A 24696-nucleotide genomic window follows, 5' to 3' on the forward strand; every position below is an offset into this window, starting at 1 on the left:
TTTTACAATATTTTTCTCCTGTTATGATTGTGTTCACATTCAAGGTTGCTGAAGTTAACTGCTAAATAATAAAGCTGCAGAGTTTATATATTGCAAATGAAATTCTACTTTTTATCTCAATGCAGACTAAGACATATGCCAAGGAAAAAACTTATCTCTAGGAATAGTTTGTTTTCTCTGTAACACAAGAAATCTACAGAAACCAGCCTATCTCAAAACATGTGAGTTATTACTAGAATAAATGGGATAGGCAGAATGTCCTCCTGGTTATTAAAACAGTTTTATCAAATTTAGAGTAAAGGCCATGCCTGCCTTTGACCCACCAAAGCTGGATGGCTACACCCTGCAGTAGAGTGAGCTTTTCTTTAATAATGAAAGCTAAAAAGCACAAATGCAACTGAGATGAAAAACCAATGCTGGAGTGAATGAGCTACAGCTTCCTGCTTGCTGATTTCAAATGTGAATCAAAAGGATGCTCCTTAAATGACTGTGATGAATGGGTTGGGCTGTAAAGGACCAGTGGGCTGGAGAAAGCGTTGCTGGTCCTGCTGCCTACAGGCAGGAGAACTTCTGCAAAGAAAATCTCACAGGGTGTCTGCCTGGGCAACCCTGGGCACGCATTCAAAGAGAAAAACTCAGGAACTGCAGTGTGATAGCCAGGGGCTGCACATCACTGGGGGATTAAATTTGTTCAAGAAAACATGTCACAAGAAACTTGTTCCTCCTGGCTGTCCCCTCTTAACGGCCAAAGGAATGTCCAGAGATGCTTCCTGGCCATTGCTTTGAGCTGTACCCAGCGCAACAGGGGACGGCTGCTCCCCATGCAAGCGCTTGCCTGGCGGAATGGGGTGGTGCGGAGCCAAGGCAGCAGGAGCTGCTTACGCTGCGGGGGAAGCACACACCCACGCCACGGGAGCGTGGGGACAAGGCGTAGGAGCTGCGGGAGGATGAGAAGAGATTGGGAAAGAACGGCACAGCGAAGGAAGAGAGGCAAGAGGTGCGGGGCTGGGGGTTAAATACACACGATGGGCCGTGTTTGTGTGCTGGACATGGAACCCATGGCAGGGAATGGGGGAAACCAGGCTGTGGCTGCCGGGCTACCTGAGGGGGCCAGGGCCCCTGGGAGATGAGTCTGCCCTCCGGAGGGACACAGAGCAATTTGAGGGATGAAGTGGTGACCGAAGCGGGGTGTCTGGAGGCCCTGAGGCTGCGGTGCAAACAGGTGACCTCTTTCAGCTGTGGTGTCTAGGCGGGGGACGTGTCCCCACCTCGGAGCTGAGGCTGGACATGCTCTTCACCCCCCGGCCCCCCCGCCCGGCTCCCCTCACCCGGCACCTCCCGTTTGGCGGGATCAGCCCTGAGTGGATGTGACATCCATCCGGATGAAGAGGGAGCACCCCGGCCGGGGGGGCTGGCGGAGCTGCCCGCCGCGATCTCCCTGCCTGGGCATCGGCCCCGCGCCCTTCCCGCCGCACCGGCACACGGGGCCGGAGTGGGTCCCGGCCCCCCGGTGCCACCGCAGCCCCGCGCCGCCGCCCGCGGTCACCGCCGCCGGCAGGGCGCAGAGACGCCCCGCTCCCTGCAACAACTGCTGCAACTTTCTCCGCTCCCCAGACGCCCCGTTTCGGCCTCCGGTCCCCGCCGCGCCCCGCCCCGCTCCGCTCCCCGCGTCTCACCGGCAGTGCCGCCGCCGCCACCGCATCCTCCGCGCTGCTGCCGGCACGGCGCGGCTCGGCTCGGCCCGACCCGGCCCTCGGGCGCGCCGCGGTACAGCACGATACGGTCCGTACGATACGGTACAGTACGGCTCGGCACGATACGGTGCGGCACGGTGCCACCGGCCGCAACCCGCCGCTCCCTGCCGCGCTAATCCCGGCCCGGGCCTGTCACTCCGCCCCGCTGACAGCCACGGCAGCCAATGGGAAACCCCCGCCGGGCGCCAAGCCCCGCCCCCCTCGGTGGCACCGGCACACGAGGAGCGGCCGAATGCACACCGGGGTGCCTGTCCCCATGGGCGGGCAGCCCGGCGGGTCCCCACCCGTGCAGCACCTCCACTTGCTCAGGGCCCGGTGTGCGCACCCCCTGTGCCCGTGCGAGCCTGGTCTCCTGCACTGGCAGCGCGACCCCGGGTGCCGGTGTGCCCGTTCCAGTGCCGCACCGCTCACGTCCCCGTGTCCTGGTGTTCATTTCTCCGTTCAGCAGCGTGCACATCAATATGAACGGCCTGCCCCTGCTCAGCTGCATGCAGGTGTGACCACTGGCATGTGCCATGTGTGAGCATGTGCCTTGTGCCCTACACCAAAGCGTACAGCCTGCCCTGTGCCCCACCATTGCTTAAGAACCATGAGGAGAGAAGATAAAAGCTGCTATGTGGTCCAGGCTACCAACCAATACTAGTAAGTCCTTGCCCTAGAGCACAGGTTCTGTGCCAGGGACTTATCTCTCCAAAGGTCATCACCTGAAACACACTATAGCCAGGGGTGCCATGGTGTCTCAGGCCACCAGGAACTTGATATCACAGTGTCACTAGGCACCCCAAGGATGGTAAATGCCACACAAATCTCAGGAAACCACTCCTGCCTTGCCGTGGGGACTCCAGTGGCACCAGTGGCACGAGTGAGTAGAGGTCATGTGGGACAGCGGGGTACCAAGGTGAGGGGTGCTGTGGCAGGGCTTCAGGACCCTGTGCTGCCAGTGCACTGGGTCTGCGTTTGGCAGCCACTTGGATTGGCAGCCAGCACTTTGTGCCCTCACAGGTTGCCAGATCGATTTGCTATTAAACAGCACTTTATTACCCAGCCCAGCAATCATTATTAAATGTGTGTGAGACAAGAAGCCCAGGGGAGCTGGGGCTTCTTGTGCACATCATATCTACAAGAGAATTTGGGAAGGGCTGCCTCTCCTTGCTGCTTTCCATGCCTGCAGCAAGCCCAATTCCAAGCTCACCTGCCCCCACAGTCACCCAGAAAGTGTGTCTCCTCTGCCCTCCCAGGCATGGAGAAAAAGCATCAGGCAGGGCAGGCTTTCCTCATATTTAATGCATCAAAGTGCTGCCATTTTCTCCTTCTTTCTCCAGGCTCCTGCCTGTGAGGGGCCTCTCTCCCCCACACTGAGAACTGTGGGACTCGGCTGCCTTAGACACAGCCGGCTTTTCTGGCAGACTCCAAGAAGCTGGGCTAATTAGGGGCCTCACTGCTGAAGGATCAACGACCTGATTCCTTCAGCAGCTTCTTGATGGCAGAAGGGCGGGGAGGGGGAAGGCTTTTCTCTAAGCCACAGCCAGAGTGACAAATTTAACCAAGTGGAAGAGCTCAGAGCTTCCCCAGCGTGTCCATACCAGGACAAGGCATGTCTGCGCCTTCCCAGCACCTGCAGGCAGCCCTGCTGAGAGCTGCAGAAGGTAGGAGAGGTCTTTTCTTGACACCCTGGCTGGAGATCCAGATCATTCACAAAAAACACATTTCTGCCCAGAACGTGCTTTCCCTGCCGTAGCAGTAGCTGTTGCTCTCTCCACAGTGTCCTGCTCCATATCCCACTCACCTTCCCACAGCCCTAACACTCTTGAAAGATATGTCCACATACCTGGGTCTGGCCAGTACTGACATAAGCCCCACTTGGATCAGGATTTTTCAGGATTTAGCCCTGGCTCTCCTGATCCCTCCTGCTGTGAATCCCTCCCCAGCTGATGCAGGACAGGAGGGAGCAGGAAACCCCTCTGGCAGATGACAGAAAGGGAAAAGATGTTCCCCACACTTCAGCTCCCAGCTCCAATCCAGGGGGCTTAGCTAGAGAGATAGGAGTGCAGTGCCCTGGGAACCCTCTTTACTATCATTTGGGTACTTTAGGACCTCCAGTCCTTGCCTGCAGGTGCCATGTCCTTCCTGTATGAGAGTCCACTCAACTCCATGTCACCCCTTCCAGCCCCCCAGGTCCTGCAAAAGAGAGCTTCCAGGAATTTTCTAAATACTGCCAACACTATATTTTCTAAATATTCCCTTGGTTATCTTCATAAGTCTACAATGCAGTTTTCCCTCCCAAAGGCAGAAGGGTTTGGGTATCATCACGGCAGCACAACTATGAACTTCCAGCTTGGAAGAAATCAACCTGACACGTCATAGTGTCCCAACAACTGTGCAGATCTAGATGAAATTTGGGTGAAGACGGGTTAGAGAAGAGCTCTTTCCCCAGGCTGGCTCCAGGAGATGCTAATGCTCAGCTTGCCCTAAGGCACATGGATCAGTCTCTAGAAAGGTGCTGCAGCTGCTGCTCCCTTGGGGTAAGCACTGCAGTGCACCCCAGGGCTGCTTCTCCGAGCCTAGGGGGGCTGTCAGAGCCATTTCCTCTCTGGTGTGCTTTGTGCTAAAGGCATTGCAAAGGGTGCAAGGGCATATTCTGCCTCATGGCTGCCAAAATCAGTGGGGCTGTACAGTAGCCTCAGGGCACAGAGTAGGCCTGCAAGGGGGGACAGTCACTCCATCAGCAGATGGGCTCCTCTCAACCCAACTGACTGGAAGCATTGTGGAAATAGCAACACCAGCAACACAGGCGATGAGTCCCAGTGAAAGCAAGGGAAGCTGAACTCCCCTCACCTCTGCACTGAGGGCTCAGGGCAACCAGTTAGGTTGCATGTGTTCCCTCAGGGTCTAGGCATAACTACGTGGCTCTAATTAATGCATTCTACCTCCAGTGCCAACAGCCAACCACATCCTAGTCATATATTAAAAAAGCCATTGCACGCCAAGTCTTTAATGGGCTGATGCACTTATCTGTTATTGCACTAGACTTGTGGTTAAAGATAAATGGTGAAAACACATTCCCTTGGATAGTCCTATACAAATGCTGTTCTGTGGCTTAGTCAGGGCAAAAAGACAGAGCTGGAGATCCTTCCTGAAGCCAAACCTGCGACAGGGGAGAGCAAACCTCTACTGTCCTGTGCCTCTTTGCAGCTCCCCTGCATGGGACACTCATGTGGGTCTGTGGCAGGATTTTTCAGGATGAAAGACATTCTAGAAGACAGTACAGACTGCAAATTATCTTACCAGAGAGAAGAGCCCATGCAGACTCTGCATGAGGGATAGCTGCTGCCTGCCTGTCTGCCAGTGCCCTTTCCAGTGTCCCAGCTCCCTGTCTTGTGCTGCTCCCTCTTGCAGGAGGAACAGGGGCTTGGAAGAGTGGAGTTGTAGAGAAGTGGTAGCAAACATTGTGTGCTGGGCCTCAGAATGAGCTGTAACAAAATATTTCTGTTATGCCCCAGGCACACCTGCTCTTACAGAAATCCTCTCAGCCCCAGGCAGCACCAGCACAGGGAGCGGGCTTCCTCCTGCACCAGCATTGCTCTGTCAAGATGAAGGCAGAAATGACAGCATGATAAAACCTGTCCTGGGGACGTGGGAGGTGGGGCCTCAGCACAGCTTGAGCCATAAATAATCTCCCTACACAGCAGTTAGGGGAACAATTGTGTGGGAGTATCTCTTGGTAAAAAAGATGCTCAGGGAAAGATGGTCTTGAAGGAAAGCAAGAGATTTCTGAGTGGCAGGATGGGCTCCCCAGTGAAGCCAGAGCTTCCTGGGTGGCAGCAGGTCATTCACCAGACCTGCCTCACCATGGTGAGTCACTGCACCAGAGACAAATTTAGTCTGAAACAACCCAAATCACCCGTTCTCTGGTGTAGCCTCCCAGGACAGGCTGGTGCTGCAGCACAGATTTCAGACTGCCCTCCAGCTAATGTATGCAGCAATAAGATGTGATCCCTTCCCCATACCTTCAGACTCAAGAGTCACATGGGGAAAGGTGAAAGGGTGTAAAGGGAAGTGAGAGCAATGAATACAGAGTATTTTATGCAGAACAGAGACAGTAAGCCCCAGGCACACAGTCTGACCCAGCACAGGAAGAACAGTCACATCCAGGATTGTGTAAAAGGCCTTGAAGGTCAGGTATAGAGGAGTAATTACAAATATAGCCAGAAAACTGAGCAAAATGACTGTCATGGGAATGTGTGGAGACAAATTCAAAGGATACACTGAAAGCTTGAATGCAGGGGATTCATGAGTGGGATGCTGCAGAACAGCCCTGTACTTCTGTTTAGCTGGGAGCTTCCCATGCATAATCCTCTTTCAACCTTGACTTGCAGAACTTGGTCTTGCTTTACTTATATATATATATTTTAGTCCTGACTGTATAGTCAAATTATTTTCTGAATAAGAAGTAGGAAGGTGGCATGTACAGGGAAGAGTTGAACAGAAGTCACCATGTGTTCTTGTTTTACCAGCTTAGAAATGGTGTCTGTGCAATCTCAGCACTGACTGACAGCAGAGCTTACCCTATGAGCTCAATACCTTCTCCCATGCAACCAAGAAGTCCAGCTGTGGTCCACTCCAGCCCTGAGAGTAATGGCTGTCAGACTTATCCTGCAGCCAGAGAAAAAATGGAGCCAGATCCTCTGAAAGAACCTGGTGAGAGTCCAAGAAAAAACAGTGTTGAGAGGCTTTACTGAACTTCTGTGGTACTGCATTCACCTAGCTCACATCTAAGAGGAGTGAATACTGCAGAGCTACTGGTGTCCTTGACAAGATCTTGACAAGTTTCTTCTCCCACTTGAGACTAGTAGAAAACTGTAAAGAAAATGGCCCCAAAGTCTTTGCAAGGCTAAAGGTGTTTAGCCAGCAAGGTGCCAAACCATCACACGAGGTGACAGATCTATCCTAGAGCACTGGGATAATGTTGGCTTGGCATCATATTGATCTTAAAAATAAGTTGTACCCTTGGACAGCATTAGCTTCTGGAAACCCCAGCAGGCTTACAGAAACCCAGCCAACCTCTGAATACACCTCTGACATGGAAATAACTGAATTTTCAATGTAAGGGAAAAGTCAAAAGGCACAAGTGGGGGAGACTTGGCCATTATAACTAGAAAATCAGTCTCTGGGAAAAAACCCCTTGGGCTCCTGGCTTGAGGCCAGTTCTTCTAACCATAAAACTTCCCCTCCTTCAGGGCCCAGTTTCCTAAATCTCATCTCCACTTCCTAAATGGTGAGGTGATGACTCAAACTGCTTCTCAAGACTCTTCAGAAGTATAGCTGTGCATCAGCACCACCTTGCAGCAGCGGAGCTGGCTGGTCTCTGTTCACTTCAGGGGATGTTCATGAGGTTGAAGATGCCATGCCCTGGCTCTGCAAGCTGCCAGCACCGTATGTGTCCAAGGAATATACCAGAAAGCTGCAGCAGCAGCAGTTGTTGTGGGCTAATCTGCTTCCTCCCCCTGGTGCTCAGCTTGGTCGCTCATCACTGTGGATCAGCTCATGGCCTGGCACAGCAGCCCTGCTTCCCCCACGGGACATCAGTGGCCACTGGGATAACAGGAGTGCCAGGGAACTGAACAGCGTCCCCTGCGTGCTGAGGGTGCCTGTGCAATACACTCCCCCAGCTGTCCTGCAAGGACTGCAGGTGTCACAGCCCAGCACTCACCAGGTCCAGCTCAGAAAGCTATTTTGGCAGACCTGTTTGAGGTATTATGAATCACCCCTAAAAAGGAGACTTACAGACACCTCTCAAGAGAAATGCAGACCCAACTTTGGCAGAATATATTCCAACAGAAAGGTTGAAGCTTGCTGCAAATCTTGATTGAGCAGAGCACAACAAAGCTCTGGTTCTTAAGCTTGTCTGCTTTGAGCTGTCCTTCTCTGCACAGCTACGGTGGACAACACCCCCCAAGCCCTGTACTGCAGTGCTGTACAGCCATCTCACCACTGCTCTGCACACAGGAAAACCTGATAGACAAGAGCACAAAACCAGTACTGGTTTGGGATCCTTACCATTGGTGTAGACCTAGGTTGCTGAGTTCACTGAACATCCCGATGGTGTCTCAGCACACACCTCTACAATACACTAACAGTATCTGATGCTCTTTCTGCATCTGCAAACAACCTGTGGGCAAAACCCCAGAACAATATGAACATACCACAGCTGGAAAGTATCCATAATCCCTAGTACCTCACACATATGTCTCAATAGCTGTAGCCAGCCAACCCCTCACAGGCCAAGAGCTCTCAGGCCCTTGGGGCCCTTATTAACCTTGGCCCTACCCAGCCACACGTCCAGCTTCTACCACTCCTGCCCACAGGCCCAGTGATTCTGTACATTAAGGGACTCTGCCAGGTGGCACTTTTCCACTTCACAGCGGGAAGTCAAGAACACAGTGCTACCACCACAGGGAAAGAAAGAGCTGTCCCAGGACATGGCCAAGGGCATTCTTAACTACAACAGAAAATTAAAAACCCTGCATCACTTGTCCTTTAAATGAGAAATGCACAGTGCTAACTCAGAGAGCCACTGGAATCCTTGAGGAGCAGGTGCTACGTGTCCTGGGGCAGCCAGGGAGGGTTGTTTCCCCAGGAGGAAATAAGACTTTTCTGCAAACCATCTTCTATGTTTTGAGGAACTGAGCAGAGCAGGGTGCACAGACAGATAATTGCTTTCCAGGAAACTTGGGACCAGGGATTTGGGATTTGTTTACTGTGTGTGGGCCCTGCTCTTTTGCGAGGTGTTTTTTTTTTTTAAGTTTCTATGCCCGCAGTAATCAGCAGCTTGCTGCTATGCTGCACAAGTCAGCGGGTCTCAGTCCCGAGGCGGAGATGGGGTCACACGCCCCGTGCCGGCTCGGAGGTGCGGTGTGCGAGTGCCGCACCGACGCGGACCGGCTGCCCGCCGCTGCCCGCTCCGCGAACCGACAGCGGGGAGCAAGGAGCGGCGTCCGTTTCTACGGGGTCGTTATGGCAACTGCGCGGGCAGGAGCCCGGGCCGCCGGTGTGCGGGGGCTGCGGGCAAAGGCCGGGACCCCGCCCTGCGCCCGGGGCTGCGGAGGCAGGTGGGGCACCGGCGGGGGAGCGGAGCGAGGAGCCGCTTGGCAGCGACGGAGGATGCGGGCTGGGAGCGGCGGCCCGCGGCAGCAGCCCTGGGGCGGGCACAGCCCGGTACCGGCGGAGGAGCGCGGCCCGGCGGCTGCCGGTCGGGGGTGTTATGAGAACCGTGAGCTCCAGGGATTGGCCTTTCCCGGGGATGCGGGCAAGGGCGGCACGGGCCGCTGGGGGAGCGGCGGAGCGGGCAGGTCCCGGGGAGGTCCGGCGGGGCCGTCGCTCACCGGCAGCGGCGGGTCCCGCTCCCGTGGTGCTGAACGGACAGCGGCGCCGCGCTGCGCATGCGCGCCGCCCGCGGGGCAGGGCGTGCGCTGGGAGCGGGCAATGGGGACAGCCGGTGTGAGCCCGGGAACCGGGCAGCTGCGGGGCTGGGCAACCCGTGTGCGCCCGGGAACTGAGGCCGTGGGGAACTGAAGCGGCTGGTGTGCGCTGGGATCTCGCGTGCGCTGGGGAAACGGGATAGCCGAGGAACTGGGACAGGCGGTGTGCTCTGGGGAACCGGGGTAGCTGCGGGGCTGCAGCCACCGGAGTGCGCCGGGGGACTGGGGCCATGGGGAGCTGGTGTGCACTGGCGATCTGGGATACATGAGGAACCGGGACAGGCGCTGTGCGCGGGGGAGCGGGTGCGCCCCGTGAGCTGGGCCAGCAGAGCCGGTGTGCGCGCCGCGCCGCTGGGAGCAACCTGCGGGAGTCGCTGCGGCACCAGCGGGACCCGTGACCACGGTGTCCCGGCGGCACGCCCCGCCGCGGTCCGGCGCCCCGGGCCGCTCCCGGCAGCGCGCTCCGCCGCCGCGGCGCGCCCAGGGGCGGGGCCGAAGGCGGCGTGGCGGGGCGCGCGCACTTCCGCCCGCCGCCGTGACGTCACGGGCGGCCGCCGGTGTCCAGGGCGGGTGCGGCGCCGGATGGAGCGGCCGGGGGAGCCCCGCCGGGGCCGCAGGTACCGGGGAGCCGGGGAACGGCAGGGCGGGCAGGGCACGGCATGGCATTGCAAGGCAAGGCAAAGCAAAGCAAGGCTGGGCTGCCGCCTCGCCACGGCGCGCTGTGGCGGGCAGCGGACGGTGTCCCGGTCCCGGCGGACGCCCGCAGCGGCGGCGGGGCAGCCCGGGGGCGGCTCTGGGGCCGGGACGGCGGGGCAGGAATGGCCTCGGGGGAGGACTGTGCTGGGGCCGGTGTGAGCGCGGCCTCCAGCCGGCGCTCGGTGGCTTTGGGCTGCCGGGACCCCCCGCTCCTTCCCCCCGCGGCCCGGGGCCGCATCCCCGCAGGGACGCTGGACACCGCTCCTCGGAGGGAGGCTCCTCCGGGGAGCCCCGAGCCTTGTTTCTCCCGCGGGAAGGAGCAAGCGCCTGGTCTGTCCCCCTTGCAGGTGTCCCAGCGGCACTGGACGCTGGCTGACAGGCAGAGCGATGCTCGGGCACGATGCTGGGCACAGCTGCTGTGCGATGGTGCGGTGACACTGCAGCAGCTTCTTGCTGCTTCGCTGAGGGACAGGGCCTCCTTCAGCAGCTGATGGAGAGCCCCACCCAAGCTCTCCTGCAGGGCACTGTGGGCAGGTAGACTCGGATGCCTGAGCAGTGAACGTCCCAGGCTGGGAGGTGGTGATGCAGGTGGCAGGCACGTGCCCTGCTGATGGCTCGCCAAGGGGCTGTTCGCCGTGGGCTGATTGTGGGAATCATCTCTGAGTCTTTCTTTCTGGCTGTTCCTCCTAGAGGCACCCGGCAGTAGGTGTGAGCTGATCTTGCCTGGCTCCTGCAGTAGCCTGGCTCTCTGGTGTCTGATGATGAGTGTGACCCCGACCAGGGGATGCCTCCTGGACCTGCCCTGGGAAGACATCTTGGTTCCACACATCCTCTGTCATCTGCCACTGCAGCAGCTCCTGAGCCTGCAGAGGGTCAGCAAGTCGTTCCAGTCTCTCATCCAGCTGTACCTGGCCAACATGCGCTGCTTTGACTCAAGCCAGGTATTGGATGGCTCTGAGGCTGGGGGAGGACACAGATGTCCTACTGCTTTGGAACTAATAGGGGAGCATCTATGTAGGGAGAAGAAACCCTTGGCAAGGAGTGTAGTTTCTGCTCAGAAGCTTGGGTTAATAGTTCAGGTGTCAAACTGGACAGATGGGCTTAGGCAGGAGAGGCAGTGATTCAGGCCCCAGCAATGCCAGTGTCTTGAGTAAGAGGCCCTGGGAGGAGTAAGCCTGGAAACTCCACCCAGGCCATTATGGGGCACTGGCTGGCATGTCCTGGCTCCAGCGTTTTGGAGTGGCAGTCCTCATGAAAGTTGTGCAGTAGGTTGGGTCTGACAGGAGATAACTCTGTGCTTGGTCTTCAGGGAATATTTGTGCTGTTCCTGGGAGCCACTGCCTGAGACTGGGAAAGACTGGAGTAGCTGCTATTTGAGGACACAGAGAGGTCTAGCAAAGAGATTTTTGGAGAGCAGAGGTGTGGAGCTCATCATGAGGATATAAGTGCAGGAGTGATAATGTGGGATGGAGAAGCCAGGGTATCACCTAGCTTGTGGCAGTAGTGTTGGCATGAGGTGAGCCAAAGTCTGATGGTAGGGTTTGCCCTGGGATGAGGACAGGGCTTTGGTCACTGTTGTCACAGAAGAAGAGAGGAGGCGAGAGAGTATTTGGTGAGGACCAGGCTTACCTGAAGCCCTGGGGGGATGCCTCATTCTTCCTGGGTTCCCCACGCAGATTGGACCTGCCATCCCTCGAGCCGCTTTTGTTAACCTGTTGAAGGACAACGAAGTTCTGCAGCAGCTGTCCCTCCAGAACTGCTCCGACTGGCTGACGGACCAGGAGCTGCTCCCGGTCATCGGGCAGAACCGCCACCTGCAGCAGATCCAGCTGAAGGGCTGCGCCCAGCTCAGCCGCCACGCGCTGGTGGCCATCTCGCTGAGCTGCCCCAACCTGCGCCAGCTCTCCCTGGCTCACTGTGAGTGGGTGGACAGCCTGTCCCTGCGCAGCCTGGCTGACCACTGCAGGGCGCTGGAGGCCGTGGACCTGACGGCCTGTCGCCAGCTGAAGGACGAGGCCATCTGCTACCTGGTGCAGAAGTGCAACAGGCTCAAGTCTCTGTCACTGGCTGTCAATGCCAACGTGGGCGACGTGGCAGTTGAGGAGACTGCCAAGTGCTGCCCAGAGCTGGAGCACTTGGACCTTACGGGGTGTTTACGAGTCAAGAATGACTCCATCAGGTACTGAGTAATGTGGGGGGTCAGGGTGGGGATGGTAGGTGTCTGGGATGGGGAGAGGAAGAGAACCAGAGAGGAAAGTCTTATTTCTTCACGCTGAAAGCAGTGAGAGCTTAGTCTGGGAGAGAAGCCACTAGCAGGCCCTTCAGGGGAAGCACTGTGTGCTATGGAGAACAAATTTCCCAGCATATCATGGAGGATAGGTCTGGGATCCAGATGTCCCTTGACTTTATCTCATACCACCATGGTGCTGCCCCCAAAGGATGGCGCATGTATGGCACAGTCACGAGGCTGCTGGGAGTAAAGAGGAGTGTGAGTGGTGCACTTAGGAGTCCTGACTTGCAACTTGCATATGCTGTCTTTCTTGGCAGGGTCCTGGCTGAGTACTGTCCCAAGTTGCGCTCGCTGAAGGTCAAGCATTGCCACAACGTGGCTGAGTCCAGCTTGAGCATCCTCCGAAGCCGTGGGGTGGAGCTGGATGTGGAGCCTCCGCTGCAGAGGGCTCTCGTTCTGCTGCAGGATGTGGTTGGCTTCGCCCCTTTCATCAACCTTCAGATCTAGAACTGCTGCTGCTGGGGAGGGGGGGACTGACACCATGCTGGGATCCCAGAAGGATGCCGGAACTGGCTGCTGTAGACGTGCAGAGGGAGAGGTCAGTCCCAGTGGTGAGGCTGGCCTGAGCGGGGCTCACTCTTTCCTCTGGGGCTGTGTAGCAGCCACTGAGTGTTCATAAGTGGACTTCATCGGTGCCTCTGGGGAAAGGAACTCCCTCTGCAGTGGCGTGGAAAGAGCGAGTGATTTGCAGGAACACCGTGGTGCTGAACAGGTGCTTGGTCAGGCCAGCTAATAGATAGGACTTATTATTTGTTGTATTTTAAATCTTTAAGCAGCAGCTGTCCAGAAAGCAGGGGCGTGTTTAATGGGGACTATCCCCTGGGGTGAGTGTGCAGGGCATGCCAGCAGAGCTGTGGAACAAACCAGACCAGCTGGAGCAGAAAGAATAGCTACCAGCCCTCCTCTTAGGAGAGGGCAGGCCCCTCTGGGCTCTGGGAGGAGGGCAGTGAGCCCAGCTCCAGCCCACAGCCACTGGCTAGCCTGGCACCAAAGGACTAGCATGGCCCCAGTACAGGCAGGGTGTCTGCCCAGGCCTGGCGTGCTGGTTTAGGCTGGAACAAGGTGAGAGTTGTTTACAGGGGGAATATACTCCAAATGGCAGTTTGACTGACAGAAAAATGCCAAACCTAGCTGTGCTGTCACTGAAAGCAGTTGGTCATTGTCATTTGTTTCTTCCAGCATCTGACTTAATATTTTAGTAGTGCCCAGGCCTGCTACTGTATTTGCTCCCTGTTGTGTGGCTGGAGCTTTGGCTCTCAACAGAGGTGAGAAATGGCAGGAGCACTGACTGCCATCAGCTGGAGTTCATGGAGAGAGCTGCAGATTGTGTTGGCAGGGGGAGCCTAGTCCTGGAGTTGAGCCTAAGCCCTTTTATCCGCTAGGCAATTAATCAAACAGCAGCTGCATCTTGAGAACGTGATGAAGAGAGTAATTAGAGGAAGAGAGGATGACACTGCTCCTGTCTTTGGAGGCAGTGTTTTAAAGCATGTGCAAGCTCTGGCTGAACTACACACCAACTCACATCATCTTTATTAATACTGGCACTCAAAGCAACAGTGCACAAAGACTTGTTAAAAAGGTTGCTGCAACAGCACATGCCACATCTCAGATCTAAAAATGTGCCATGCAAGGAATAGCAGAGAATGCCCAGGTCCTGGAGAGCCACTGTGGTGTGCCCCTGGGGGCAGAGGGATAGCTACACAAGGAGAGAAGTCTCCTCAGCCAAGTTAGTTGAGGAAGCTGAAAGCAGTGTCCTGGCTTCCAGGTTAGTTCAAGTTAGTGGCAGGTGGAGTCACCTCATTCCTAGCACCACACATCCATCCTGCCATGCCTGGCAATGAGGTGGAAGGCTGAAGAGCAGGAGGACTTGGCTGTCAGTGGAACTTATACTTCCTGGCTGGTTTTAGGCTGATGTAGGTTCTCTTCATCTCCTCACTCTCAGGCTTCTTGATGTCTTTGTACCTCTCTCCTTTTGTGCTCACCACCTGGTTATCAATATAGCGGATCAACTTCTTGGGAGCCTGGAGAGGAAAGACATGAACACCAAGTGGATGGACAGCCACTGGTAGAGATATGGAAGGGACAAGCAAAAGCAGACCTGCGCTATGGGAGGTGGGTGGGCTGCTTTGCCATTGTCTGTGTTGGGAATCTTGGCCAAAACTGGGAAGGATGCTATCTGATGGGAGGGAGCAAGAGCCATGGTAGTCAGGAAAGGTAAGAACTGACATTTCCTGAAGCACCTTAGCTGAGCTCATCTTCCCTCTTTGACTGACAGGTTCTATGAACGCACCTGCCTTTGGCCTGCCCTGTTGTTGTTTTGGACTTGCAGCCTGGTTTTATTTTAAAGCTTGGGACATTCAAACTCCTGGTGAGCTGGGCCTGCTTACCTCTTTGGGTGGAGCTGGCCGATGTGTTTTCTGATCATCTGCACTATCCACCATCATGTATCTGAAACACAAGAAGCATTCAGTGAACATGCAATGTAACATACATTGCTGGGGGCTACTCACAGCCTATGTCCCTTCCCCTGGCTGGGACTAACCTTTTGTGTCCTACTTGCCTAGACTGCAGCTAGGAAAACTTGATGTTCCCCTCTGGGTGAAATGGGCAAGAAGTATGTCACCCTTCTGGTGAGAATCTAGTGGGATTCTGCTGGAGTAGCATCCTTAGCTGTACGTGAAAGGTATTGAAAACTCAGGTGGTTGAGAAAGCTGATAGCCACTGCAGAACTGAGAGAGGTACTGAGGTCTGGTGTGTTCTCCCATCAGGGCAGCTTTGTTCTTTCTCAGTCCAAGTGATGGCAGCCAAATGAAACATAGGTGAGATTACAGGACCAATCTGTCTGCTTTTGCCCTGAATGATGGTGTTCCTTTCACACTCCTCCTACTACTTGACTGTGAAACAGGTCTGTGCTGGAAGCAACTTGATAAAAGCATCACCTCATTTCCCATGTAACTGAAACATCAGGGTCCAAGCATTTGCTTGCTGTACTGCTGAGTTGCTACTCTGAGATTTTGGTGCTGGTTTAGCACAGGTGACCATGACTTCTCCCTCAGTAGTTAGTATAGTTACTCTTGTGTATCTTCAGCTATGGCGATCTGCTTTCTGTACCTGTGCTTGAGTGATGTTTAAAGTACAGGATGTTGCCAAAATGTCATTAAAGTGAAGTTCTCAGAAACATAACAAGAAGCTGGTGTTTTTTTGTTCCCTTGCCTGTCACTCCGAAGTGAGCCTGCACAGGAGATGGGCAAGGACAGCGATTACTACTTCTGCCTGGATGCTGTTCTGCCTTACTTTATCTTTCCTAGCCCACTGACTGTTTATTCTGTCCCTGGGGAGAATGTAAAGTGGAAAAGATGTGGCTGGATAGACATGTGGAAGCTGCATGCCTGCATGACTATACTCATGAAAGATGAGATCTTAAAGCAGATAGATGAAACCACAGTGTGGGTTCTCCCATTGAGAATTAAATGCTTTTAGAAATGAATGTAGGTAAACTCATCTAAAGCTACTTTCATTCCCAAGAAATCTACAGGAGGACTTCAGAGAAGTTTCTTTAAATGCATTGAATTCACACCTTCAGCAGTTGAGATTTAATCTTCCCAGTGCTGTTGTACAGGCAGTCTCTTGAAGGTATCTTTAACCTTGTTTGGACTGTCTCCAAGAATGGAGGTTCGAATGAGTTACTGTAGTTCCACAGGTCACCATGTGTTTGTTACCTGAGCTGCAGCATGATGTTTGTGCCTTGAACCTTTAACCAGGACCTCAGCTAAGAGCACTGTGACTTACACTGTTTCTATAGGCGGCTGAAACCTTGCACGCAGCCAGTGCTGTGACCCAGCTGGTACAGGTCATGTGTTTCTGTGCCAGAGCTCTAAAAGAAACCAAACCTGTTCTGTTGTTTAGGTTTTGTGGGTTGTTTGTTTGGGTTTTTTTGTGTATGTGTTTGGTTGGTTTTTAAATTTTTTTTTTTCTTCTTCCCAGCTGATGATTGTATTTTTGCTTACATGTGTTCAGCCAATACTTACCCCTAGTTCTTTAGAGACCACACTGTTCCCCAAACTGCTACCTCTTCACTGATTTGGAGCAAAACTAGGGGTTCTTTGCTGCTGGGTACTTACTTCTGTAGGATGACCTGTTTTAGTTCCTCATGGTTGGGTGCTCTGCGGGGCCGTGTTAGTTCCTGGGAGGAGACAAGTTGGTGTGTGAATAGCACAACAGGGCATACAGCTTACCTGCTAGCTCAGTGAACCCAGCTGCTGGTAGAGCACTCCAGGGGGAAGGGGTGCCAGCCACAGCTCCACTGGGGTCCTGGCTTGGTTGTGGGCACAGCCTATACTAAGAAAGCCAGGGGAGGGAGAGGAGCTGTGGCTCTGCATGATCCTCCTGGCTTATCATGCATAAAGTTTCTGCAGTCAAAATTTCTGCTTGTAGCAGACAGCTGTGGCACCTGTATGTCTCTGAGCTCTGCCCTGCTCCTTGGCCCACTGCCACTCTGGTCAGAGTACAGTACCTTTACACTCGCACCTGCTGGGCCAATTTCCACCTTCTCCTCCACAATTAACTGCACTGCCTCTTCCAAGTTCCCCAAGGTCATGGCAAGAGCCTTCTCTGCCTGGCTCACGGTACAAGCCGGGAACATCTCCAGTAGCAGCTCCACCCCATCCTTCAAGTCAGCACCTTCCTAGTTGGAGAAAGAGACAGAGGTAAGTTGGGGATGCAGTGAAGAGAGGAAAGGGCCTCTGGTTTTTCATGGTCAGGAAATTCAGCTTGCCTTTTGCTGAAAGCTTTCTCTCCTTATCATCATTACTAAATCTGATTCCTGAAGCTAACAGGGGACTGTATCTTTGGAAAGACCAACTCCTCTCACTCTCCTTTAATCTCCTCCCTCTGTATTTCACCTTACTTTGAAGCAGGGCTCCTGTCACCTGACTCCTGTGTGGCCATGCTTAAGAGTGAACTTCCTGGACCCTGTGGTGTGAATGCCTGACTCCTGCCCACCTTGTGAAGTTATATGTACTTTGATTAGAAAGGAAAGGGCCTGCTAAACACTGACCTGATGCTACATCAGAAGGAATCACCATAGCAGATTTACTAAAACGCTGTGGACACAGAATGCTTGTACTGCAGAGCAGGAATAGATCAGTACTGGAGAAACAGCAAGCAGGGTGTGGGGGAGGAAGGTGGGGTTGATGTAGAAAGTACTGCAGTACCTGTAGCTGCTGTGGGATCTCTGGAAGCACTGGGACATGCTCTCTCAGCCACTGCTCTTGCTCACCCTTTCCAGCCACGGAAAAGGATGAGCCAGAGCATTGGCTCACAGTCTGTCAGCACAAAATTTTCTGACAGTCTTGCTCAGGCCATACAATGGAGAAGATCATGGACACAGCTTATGCTGTGGTTCCTTCCAAAGCTGGAAAATGCCCTCAGGTGGTGCTGGTAGCCTAGTGCTGTGTGAGTGTCCCCATTGTTGCTGTCCTCTGCGGGGTACTCATACCTGGGCCCCGGCTCCGTCTGTTAGAGTGCACAGTCTTTCCCCGTTGCAGGCTCCAGCTCCAGCCTCCTGGCCCTTGGTGAGATCTTCAGAGGGTGCTTCACTCCTGCTTTCCACAGCCTTTTGGCCAAGTTTTTCTTAAAGACACAGTGATATCTCCTGAGGAACAGTCCCACTAAGGCTAGAGCTCTGTGCTTTCTGTTGGCATTAGACTGCTAGTGCATTGTGCCAAAGCAAATCTCTTCTTAAGTGACAAGACTTGGAAGTACTACTGTTTCTCCTGCCCTCAGTGGGAATAGAGCCTGAGTTCTGCATTTCCAGGCTGTAAAGGGCATGGGCTGCTTGCAAATTCAATTATACTTTTCAATTCTCAGTCTGCTAGTGCTTTGGTTGTGGATACTTCCATTTCTAAGAATTCCCTGGTATTTGCTCTTTAAACTAAGGTGTAGTTTTGATTTTAAACTTGGGAATACACTGTGGAAGTCCCCAAGCTGCATGCAAGCCAGCATATCCTGTGATCAGGTTACTCTGATGTATCTCTTTTTTTACAGGCTCTTTTTCCCACTATAGGAAGAACCATTTCACTTTTGTTCTGTCCTAAGACTGGAATGGTGCTTTCCTTCCACACTCTGGCTACATCAGGATCCTCAAAGGGTAGGATGCAGGGGAGCAGAGCACAGCAGAAGATTTTGTCAAGTTCAAGAAAGCAGCAAGTAAGACAAAAGACAGGACTGTCTATTCTACATTGTGTAGCCTTCTGGCAAGACAGCAGTGATGCTGCTAGACCAGCAAAACTCAGACTGGTTATGTCCTGAAAGGTTTGATATCCAGGCACTGCAACCTGTCTGTTCTTTAGTGGAAAGTACCCATGGAGTTAATTGATACAGCAGTCCAGCTGGCCTGTGAGTGCTGAGCTTAGAAAGGGCCATTGTCACAGCGTAGTCTTCTGCAGTCCTGCACATCACTGATTTTGCATCTGTGCCAGGGTTCATGGATGAACAGGAAGTGAGCTTTGAGGATGCTCAGAGTTAGATGTGATACATGTATTCAGCTGGATACCCTATTTGATGATGCACCTGATCAAGGCTGCCCAGTGGTAGTGCCACTTAGGCAGATGGCTATCAGAGGCAGGCAGAAATCCTCTTTCAGAATTAACTTACAGCAGAATTTCAACAAGCAGCCCTGAAATGGCAATTTCTTTCTTATTATTCTGACTTTGATCTCAGTAGAGGTATTTGGAGAACTGATCAAGTGTTTTTCACTTCATTCTATCTTGGACAGTATTCCATATGACTCCAACCTCCCATCTCCCATTTGTTGATGTGAAAAACCTGACTGAATGTTGGAAAAAAACCCCCAAACCAGTCAATCAATTTGGGCTACCTTACGAGTTCCTAACTGTGGCAAACAAGTTCGTACTTTTTCTGTGACATTGTTCAACTCCAAATATTAAGACTAAAAACATGTACAGATGTTCTTGTGTTGACATTGTTTGTGTAACTCACCTTTGTTGCGAGCTTCACCAAGCCTTTCTGAGAGGGAGAACATCATTTCACAAACATCCCCACTGCAAGAGAGAAGCTGTATAATAAGCATGAGGAATAAAAGCACAAGCCTATCCTACTTGGCTACCATTTTATAGAAAGACAAGGCTTGATGGGAAGCCCAATAAAATCAACTGTTATTTCAGATGACCAAGGTCCTACTTGCAAGCTATATTAGGATTACCATCTGTGTATTCAGGCAAAGAGTGACTTATCATGATGGCTCAGGTTTAGTACTAATATATTTTTTATATATAAATATAAATTAGATTAGTACTAATACATTGTATATATATAACAACAGAATTTGTAGTACTGGGGGTCTTGGGTCAGGCCCCCGGTGCATGGCATGCACATACAAACCTGTAACAATCACATACCTGTGGATTTCTGCAAAACCAGGGATATATGCCTCCATCATTTCCACAAAGGTGTCCATGTCAAAAGTCTCTTCAGAGGACTCTGGTGAGCCCAGCTCTTCCAGGACACCCGTGATATAAGAGAAGAAAACATCATCCATCCCACTGGAGACAAAGAGAACACAGACAGCAAGGTCAACAGGCCCATTTTTTCCTTTCTCTCCATCCCCATTCTGCCTAACCTCATGTGTTTCTAATACAGAAGCAGAAGAACCTGTGTGTAACTGTATTTTATGAGGAGCTATCACCCCTAAGGCCAAGTAGTAGGTGGTCAGTGGTTGAGAGGAAAGCATTAACAGATAAATAGTGCATGTGGTCCTACTTCCTGAGCAGCACTGAATGAAAACCCCAGCGTGTGCTCCAGAGGCTGTGCTGCTGTGGGTGCTTCAGCTGAGCTAACCAAAATATTCCAAATGTTCCTTGGCTGTTCTATATTGACTGGTATTTCAGGTAAGGACATCATATTCTGTTAAGTTACACTTTCTATGGGATACAGTGTTCTCTGCTTGCTGCTCTCCACGCTTGTGTCACTGCTGCCACCAGCTGTAAAACTCACTGCTGTGTTCCAGCCTCAAGGTGGCTGTATCTCTGCATGCAGGCAGTGCTCAAAACAGGGAGAGGCATAGATGACATAGATGACATAGATGATCCTGCTCAGAAAGCCATTTGGGAGCGCTGTGGAATGAAGGAAATCCCATATCCTAATGGGTATTACTGGACAGGAAATTAATCATCTTGGTCATCAAAGAAATGACACTGCTGGATTGCAATGCTAAACTGTAGCTGGTTCCAGCATTCCCATCACAGCCTATGCAAATTACCTACATCCTGGATCTGACTTAAGAGAGAGCAACACAAAGTACAGGAAAACTACAGAATTCACTATAATGCACAGAGGAACAATGCAGGAGCAATGATACTGGAACTGCCTATCTCAACATACCTGAGATCTGCTGCAGGGATGTGGGACTGGATGAAGCGTGTCAGTGTGTCTTGAATGATTCTTTCAATCTCCATGTCTCTCTAAACCTTTTCCTTTTAAAAAAAGAAGGAAAAAGAAAACTCCATGTAATTTTAATCAAATCAAAATAACAAGATCAAAATGCAGTCATGGCATAGGCAAGTGTGCTCTTCCCATGAGAGCAATTCACAAACTTCCCCAATGTCTTGTCATCTCTGGGTAACAGCAGGAAAAGATATCCACAAAAAGCTGCAGTATGAGGATCCACTTGAAAAAAGAGCCCAATATCTTGGGCCCCTCCTGACTGTGTTGATGCTGTCAGAATGCAGTTGTACCATGCATTTAAAAAGTCCCCTCTGGGAAGCAAAGCTGGAAATGCAGGTGTGTCCAGCTGCAGGAACCACAGACCCCTTCTGAGCTGGAAGACTGCTGTCCAGTGAGAAAGAAACAGGGAGTGGGCTTGTACACTCACTGCAGAAAGGGGTGGACCTTCCAGCTAAGAGCACATGCAGTGATGCTTGGACTGGACTCAGGAATGAGTGGGAGGAAGGGTAATGTCTCCTAAAGAAAGGACATCCTAGAGTATATTTTACAGGGAAATACCAAGCAGGGCACAGACAAGTAGTCTGCCAGCCAAAATATCAAAGGTCTCCAGGTCAGGCATGGACTGCCAGTGGAATCCTGCCCAAACAGGAGCCCCTTGTTGTGCTCAGTAAATGAGCCATTCTAGAGTTGATGCAGCTGCAACAAGGGGCACTTGATAACCCAAAACTCAGGGGAGTTCTAAGAATCACAGAGCTCCTACAGAAGCAGTGGCAGAAGGGGGCTGCCCACAGCCCTGCTTTGGCTATCAGTACTGAGCCTGGACTGAACGGGGTGGAAAAAAAGCTGTTCCTTAACCATTCCTTCCCCTTGGGGTCTACAGAGCTGCTGGGTGGACAAATTCCTGGTAGAAGCACCAAGTTCTTCTCAGGAAGGAAACCAGCCTTGCATTTAGAGAAACTGATATGGTCATTGGCCAGAGAGGTGCCAAGGATCATCATGCTCCCATCAGTACAGCTCTCTCATTTCAACCACACTAGGAGCTGACCAGGCCTGTTGGACACAGAACTCATGGAACAGTCACATAGCTTATTAACAGACAATTCTGGTGTCCCATGGGAATCAGAAAGGTTTGGCATTTCCCTAGATGAGTCTTCCAGCGTTAGCAGGACATAAACAAAACCACCCCATGACACTCAGCCATGTTTAGAATTATGTAACTTGGGACATCAAAACTCCTTCGAATGCTACAATTCTGCTAGTGATGACCTGCAATAGTTAAGGGGGAGATTCACTAGGAGAGCTTATCCTATGTGCTCAGTTTTGTGTGGGAGTGATTTACAATGCACAAAATGATCTACAACCCAAAGGCAGGAGAAATCACTCTCCTGAGAGCTCAGTTTTCCTGAAAAGATGTTACCATACTTCTAAACTTCCAGTCATAATTGCAATGTCGGTTTTAAGATCACTTCAATAGTTGTCACTGATTCAAATAAATCTGTGCAAGTCCTTCTGCATTTCTTGTTGCAAGATGAGTTCTGTGTAACATGTACAGCATCTATTTTTAAAAGCACATGATGAAATGATACTCCTATTGCTCTGCTCACAGCTACAGTTTTGCACTGTCAGAACAAGAGACCTTCAGTTCCTGGAAATCCCTGTCACTTTTCTGACAAACCCCAGTCTTTAAACACTGGGGTTTTTTGCAATGGAGCACTGTATGTCATCTCATTAAGACAGGCTTATTTTGAGATGCCAGGAGTGCTTATTTTGAATCACATAACATCGTATGGCATACGTATTTCCTCACCTCAGGCAGAGGAAAGTGGTATCAGCTCTCACTTTGTGAATGTGAAAATTATTAATTTTCTTTATTGGATACTCTGGCCAGTCTCCCACCCTACTGTCAGTCCTGAGAACCTAGCAATCTCAACAATCTCCATCCCCTTGTATTCTCCTTCACAGCATGTTAATGTCAAATTTTATTTTGTTGGCTTCGTGGGGCTTTTTGTAAAACAAATGTATAAATAATATCCCTCTAAAAGTACCATTGCTCTTGTGGTGTATGAAATAGGTACTTATGTTATATTGAAGAAAAGTTGGTATGAATCTGTCTTCCTCAAAAAAAAAAAAGGCAAGAAACTGAACTGTTTGCATACAATTGGATTGTTTTGGAAGGCTCTTTCAACTCCACCTTCAGTAATCATTCTCAAATGGTCAGTGTGATGGAATGGGAATGACTGTGAGCCTTGGACTTTTTAGTAAGACAGACGAGCAATTTAGAAGAATGCTTCTGAACTAAGGAACTGTATATCAACTTTTATGGGATCATAAATTTGCCCACCGATGACTAGAGGCTTCTGCAAGTGGAAGGAGGTGGGTGTTGTATCCTTGGATGTTTCTCAGAACAGGTTAGAGCAAGTTTATGTAAATCTGATCTGCGAAGGTTCATTTAGCTCAAGTGTCAGTGAGTGAATAATGGGACAGGGATGGTTCACTGAGCTCTCTCTGAAATTTTTTTCTGAAAAAGCACAGAGCATGTCTTATGCTGCTGGGGTTGTCTGTGCTTGGGGAAGTGCATTTCTCTGGGATAGAAGGCCCTCTCAGTGCAGCCTGTGACATACAGGCTCAGAGGGAACTTCTCAAAAGACATGGGCAGGACGGAGAATGAGCTGTGGCTATATGCCACTGAAGTATTTAACTCAAACTTTGCTGGCTTAAAAGAAAACTTTCCCACTGAAATGACAGTTTACAGACAATTTCAGTGCTTCTGTTTTTCTTGCTAAAGAAGTCCCTGAAAGTGCTTTCACACTAGCGGTTATGAGAAAGCAGGCTGAAGTCACTGTGAGTGTTAACACAATTAACTGCTTAATGCTCTAAAATTAATATAAGACTTTTGTTTATAGCTTAGTCCCAGTAAATGGCAGTGATAGAAGATAACAATGCCAGTGGCCAGACTCTGCCCTCCCCTCTAGATCTACGCTGGAAAGCTGCACTTGGATACTCTGCTGACACAGGGCCCTTACCGGAGCAGGTGTCAGCTGTGCGAGGTCTTCGGCTCAGGCCAGTCTGTGAAGTCGCTTCAGTGCCTGCAGAGGTGACAGTCCATCCTATGGCTGCCAGGCTCAAGCCATGAATGAGGGAACCCCTTTATGGGAAAGGAAAGCTGAATTAGCTGAAGCAGGAGCCCAAGAGAATCATTACTGGTGTGTTTATGCTTTGTGTCACTTGTGACCATTTCCCCTAAGGCAGAGGGCACAGCTTCATTCTTTGCAATAAAATGCACTTTGTGAAAGGCTGTGAGAACGGTGTACCTGTCACCCTCCCCATTCACCGCCGTGCCGCGCTGGTTTCCAACATCCACGGTTCATGAAGCAAGGCCAGCAGCGGCGCCTGCCCATCACCAACACATCCAAAGGCCCTGGCGGCCTCAGTGCCGCGGCCCGGCAGCAGCAGCAGCGTCCGGCGCCTTGGGGGGACGGGCCGAGAGCGAGCACCGGGGCGGGTGCCCGGCCGGAGCCCCGGGCCGGCCTCTCGGTGCAGGTCCGGGCCGCTCCCGCCGGCGGCCACCCTTCCCGTTGGGCTCGGCGGCGAGGCCGAGCGCCCCACACGCGGTGCGGGGCCCGGGAACCGCCGCTCACACCGCACCGGCTGCGCGTTACCCTGCCCGGCCCCGGGCCCGTGTCCCGCCCCCGCGCTGCGGACCCCGGAGGAGAGCCCCGCTCCCGGGCTCCCCGGCGCCGTGTCCCGTGTACCCAATCCCGTGTCCCGTGTCCCCAATCCCGTGCCCCATATCCCGTATCCCGTGTCCCGCGTCCCCGCGGGCGGGCGGTAACGGGCGCGCGCCGCCGGGGTTAGCGGTCACCTGATCGCCCGCGCGCCCCCGCCGCGCCGTCCTCCCTGCGCGCGGGGCCCGCGCGGCGCGCTTGAACGCGTCACGTGGCCGCGCCGGCCGGCAGGGCGGGGCAGGGCGGCTGCGCGCCGCCGCTGCCCGCGCCGCCATCTTTGCTGTGGGCAG

The 24696-nt window shown here is 52.5% G+C and overlaps 3 protein-coding genes across 8 annotated transcripts in view; 1 reads left to right on the top strand and 2 right to left on the bottom strand.

The window, feature by feature from the left end:
- The window catches only part of PSD (pleckstrin and Sec7 domain containing), a 38361-nt gene extending 36462 nt beyond the window's left edge, over positions 1-1899 (bottom strand). The window contains exon 1 of the mRNA XM_064430620.1: positions 1677-1899. The gene's annotated coding sequence lies outside the window, so the exon portion shown is untranslated. The remainder of the gene's footprint in view (positions 1-1676) is intronic.
- On the top strand, positions 890-15398 carry FBXL15 (F-box and leucine rich repeat protein 15). 5 transcript variants are annotated; one of them, XM_064430634.1, is made up of 4 exons: positions 890-997; positions 10619-10869; positions 11605-12107; positions 12476-15398. In XM_064430634.1, the coding sequence occupies exons 2-4, from the start codon at positions 10687-10689 to the stop codon at positions 12663-12665; spliced, it is 876 nt and encodes a 291-aa protein (XP_064286704.1). In that variant the 5' UTR covers positions 890-997; positions 10619-10686; the 3' UTR covers positions 12666-15398. The 5 variants fall into 5 exon arrangements, with proteins under 5 accessions (XP_064286704.1, XP_064286700.1, XP_064286701.1 ...); XM_064430630.1 differs by lacking the exon at positions 890-997 and adding an exon at positions 8548-8863; XM_064430631.1 differs by lacking the exon at positions 890-997 and adding an exon at positions 8883-9024.
- Positions 13726-24672, bottom strand: CUEDC2 (CUE domain containing 2). Of its 2 annotated transcripts, none has more exons than XM_064430645.1 (10): positions 24544-24672; positions 23705-23826; positions 20619-20710; positions 19637-19780; positions 19218-19279; positions 17716-17849; positions 16732-16902; positions 16340-16401; positions 14606-14666; positions 13726-14239 (listed from the first exon to the last, which is right to left on the bottom strand). In XM_064430645.1, the coding sequence occupies exons 3-10, from the start codon at positions 20690-20692 to the stop codon at positions 14093-14095; spliced, it is 855 nt and encodes a 284-aa protein (XP_064286715.1). In that variant the 5' UTR covers positions 20693-20710; positions 23705-23826; positions 24544-24672; the 3' UTR covers positions 13726-14092. The 2 variants fall into 2 exon arrangements, with proteins under 2 accessions (XP_064286715.1, XP_064286716.1); XM_064430646.1 differs by lacking the exon at positions 24544-24672 and adding an exon at positions 23993-24486.
- Positions 24673-24696: the final 24 nt, after the last annotated feature.

This window comes from Passer domesticus, chromosome 8 (genome assembly GCF_036417665.1).
Source record: "Passer domesticus isolate bPasDom1 chromosome 8, bPasDom1.hap1, whole genome shotgun sequence".
NCBI lineage: Eukaryota > Metazoa > Chordata > Aves > Passeriformes > Passeridae > Passer > Passer domesticus.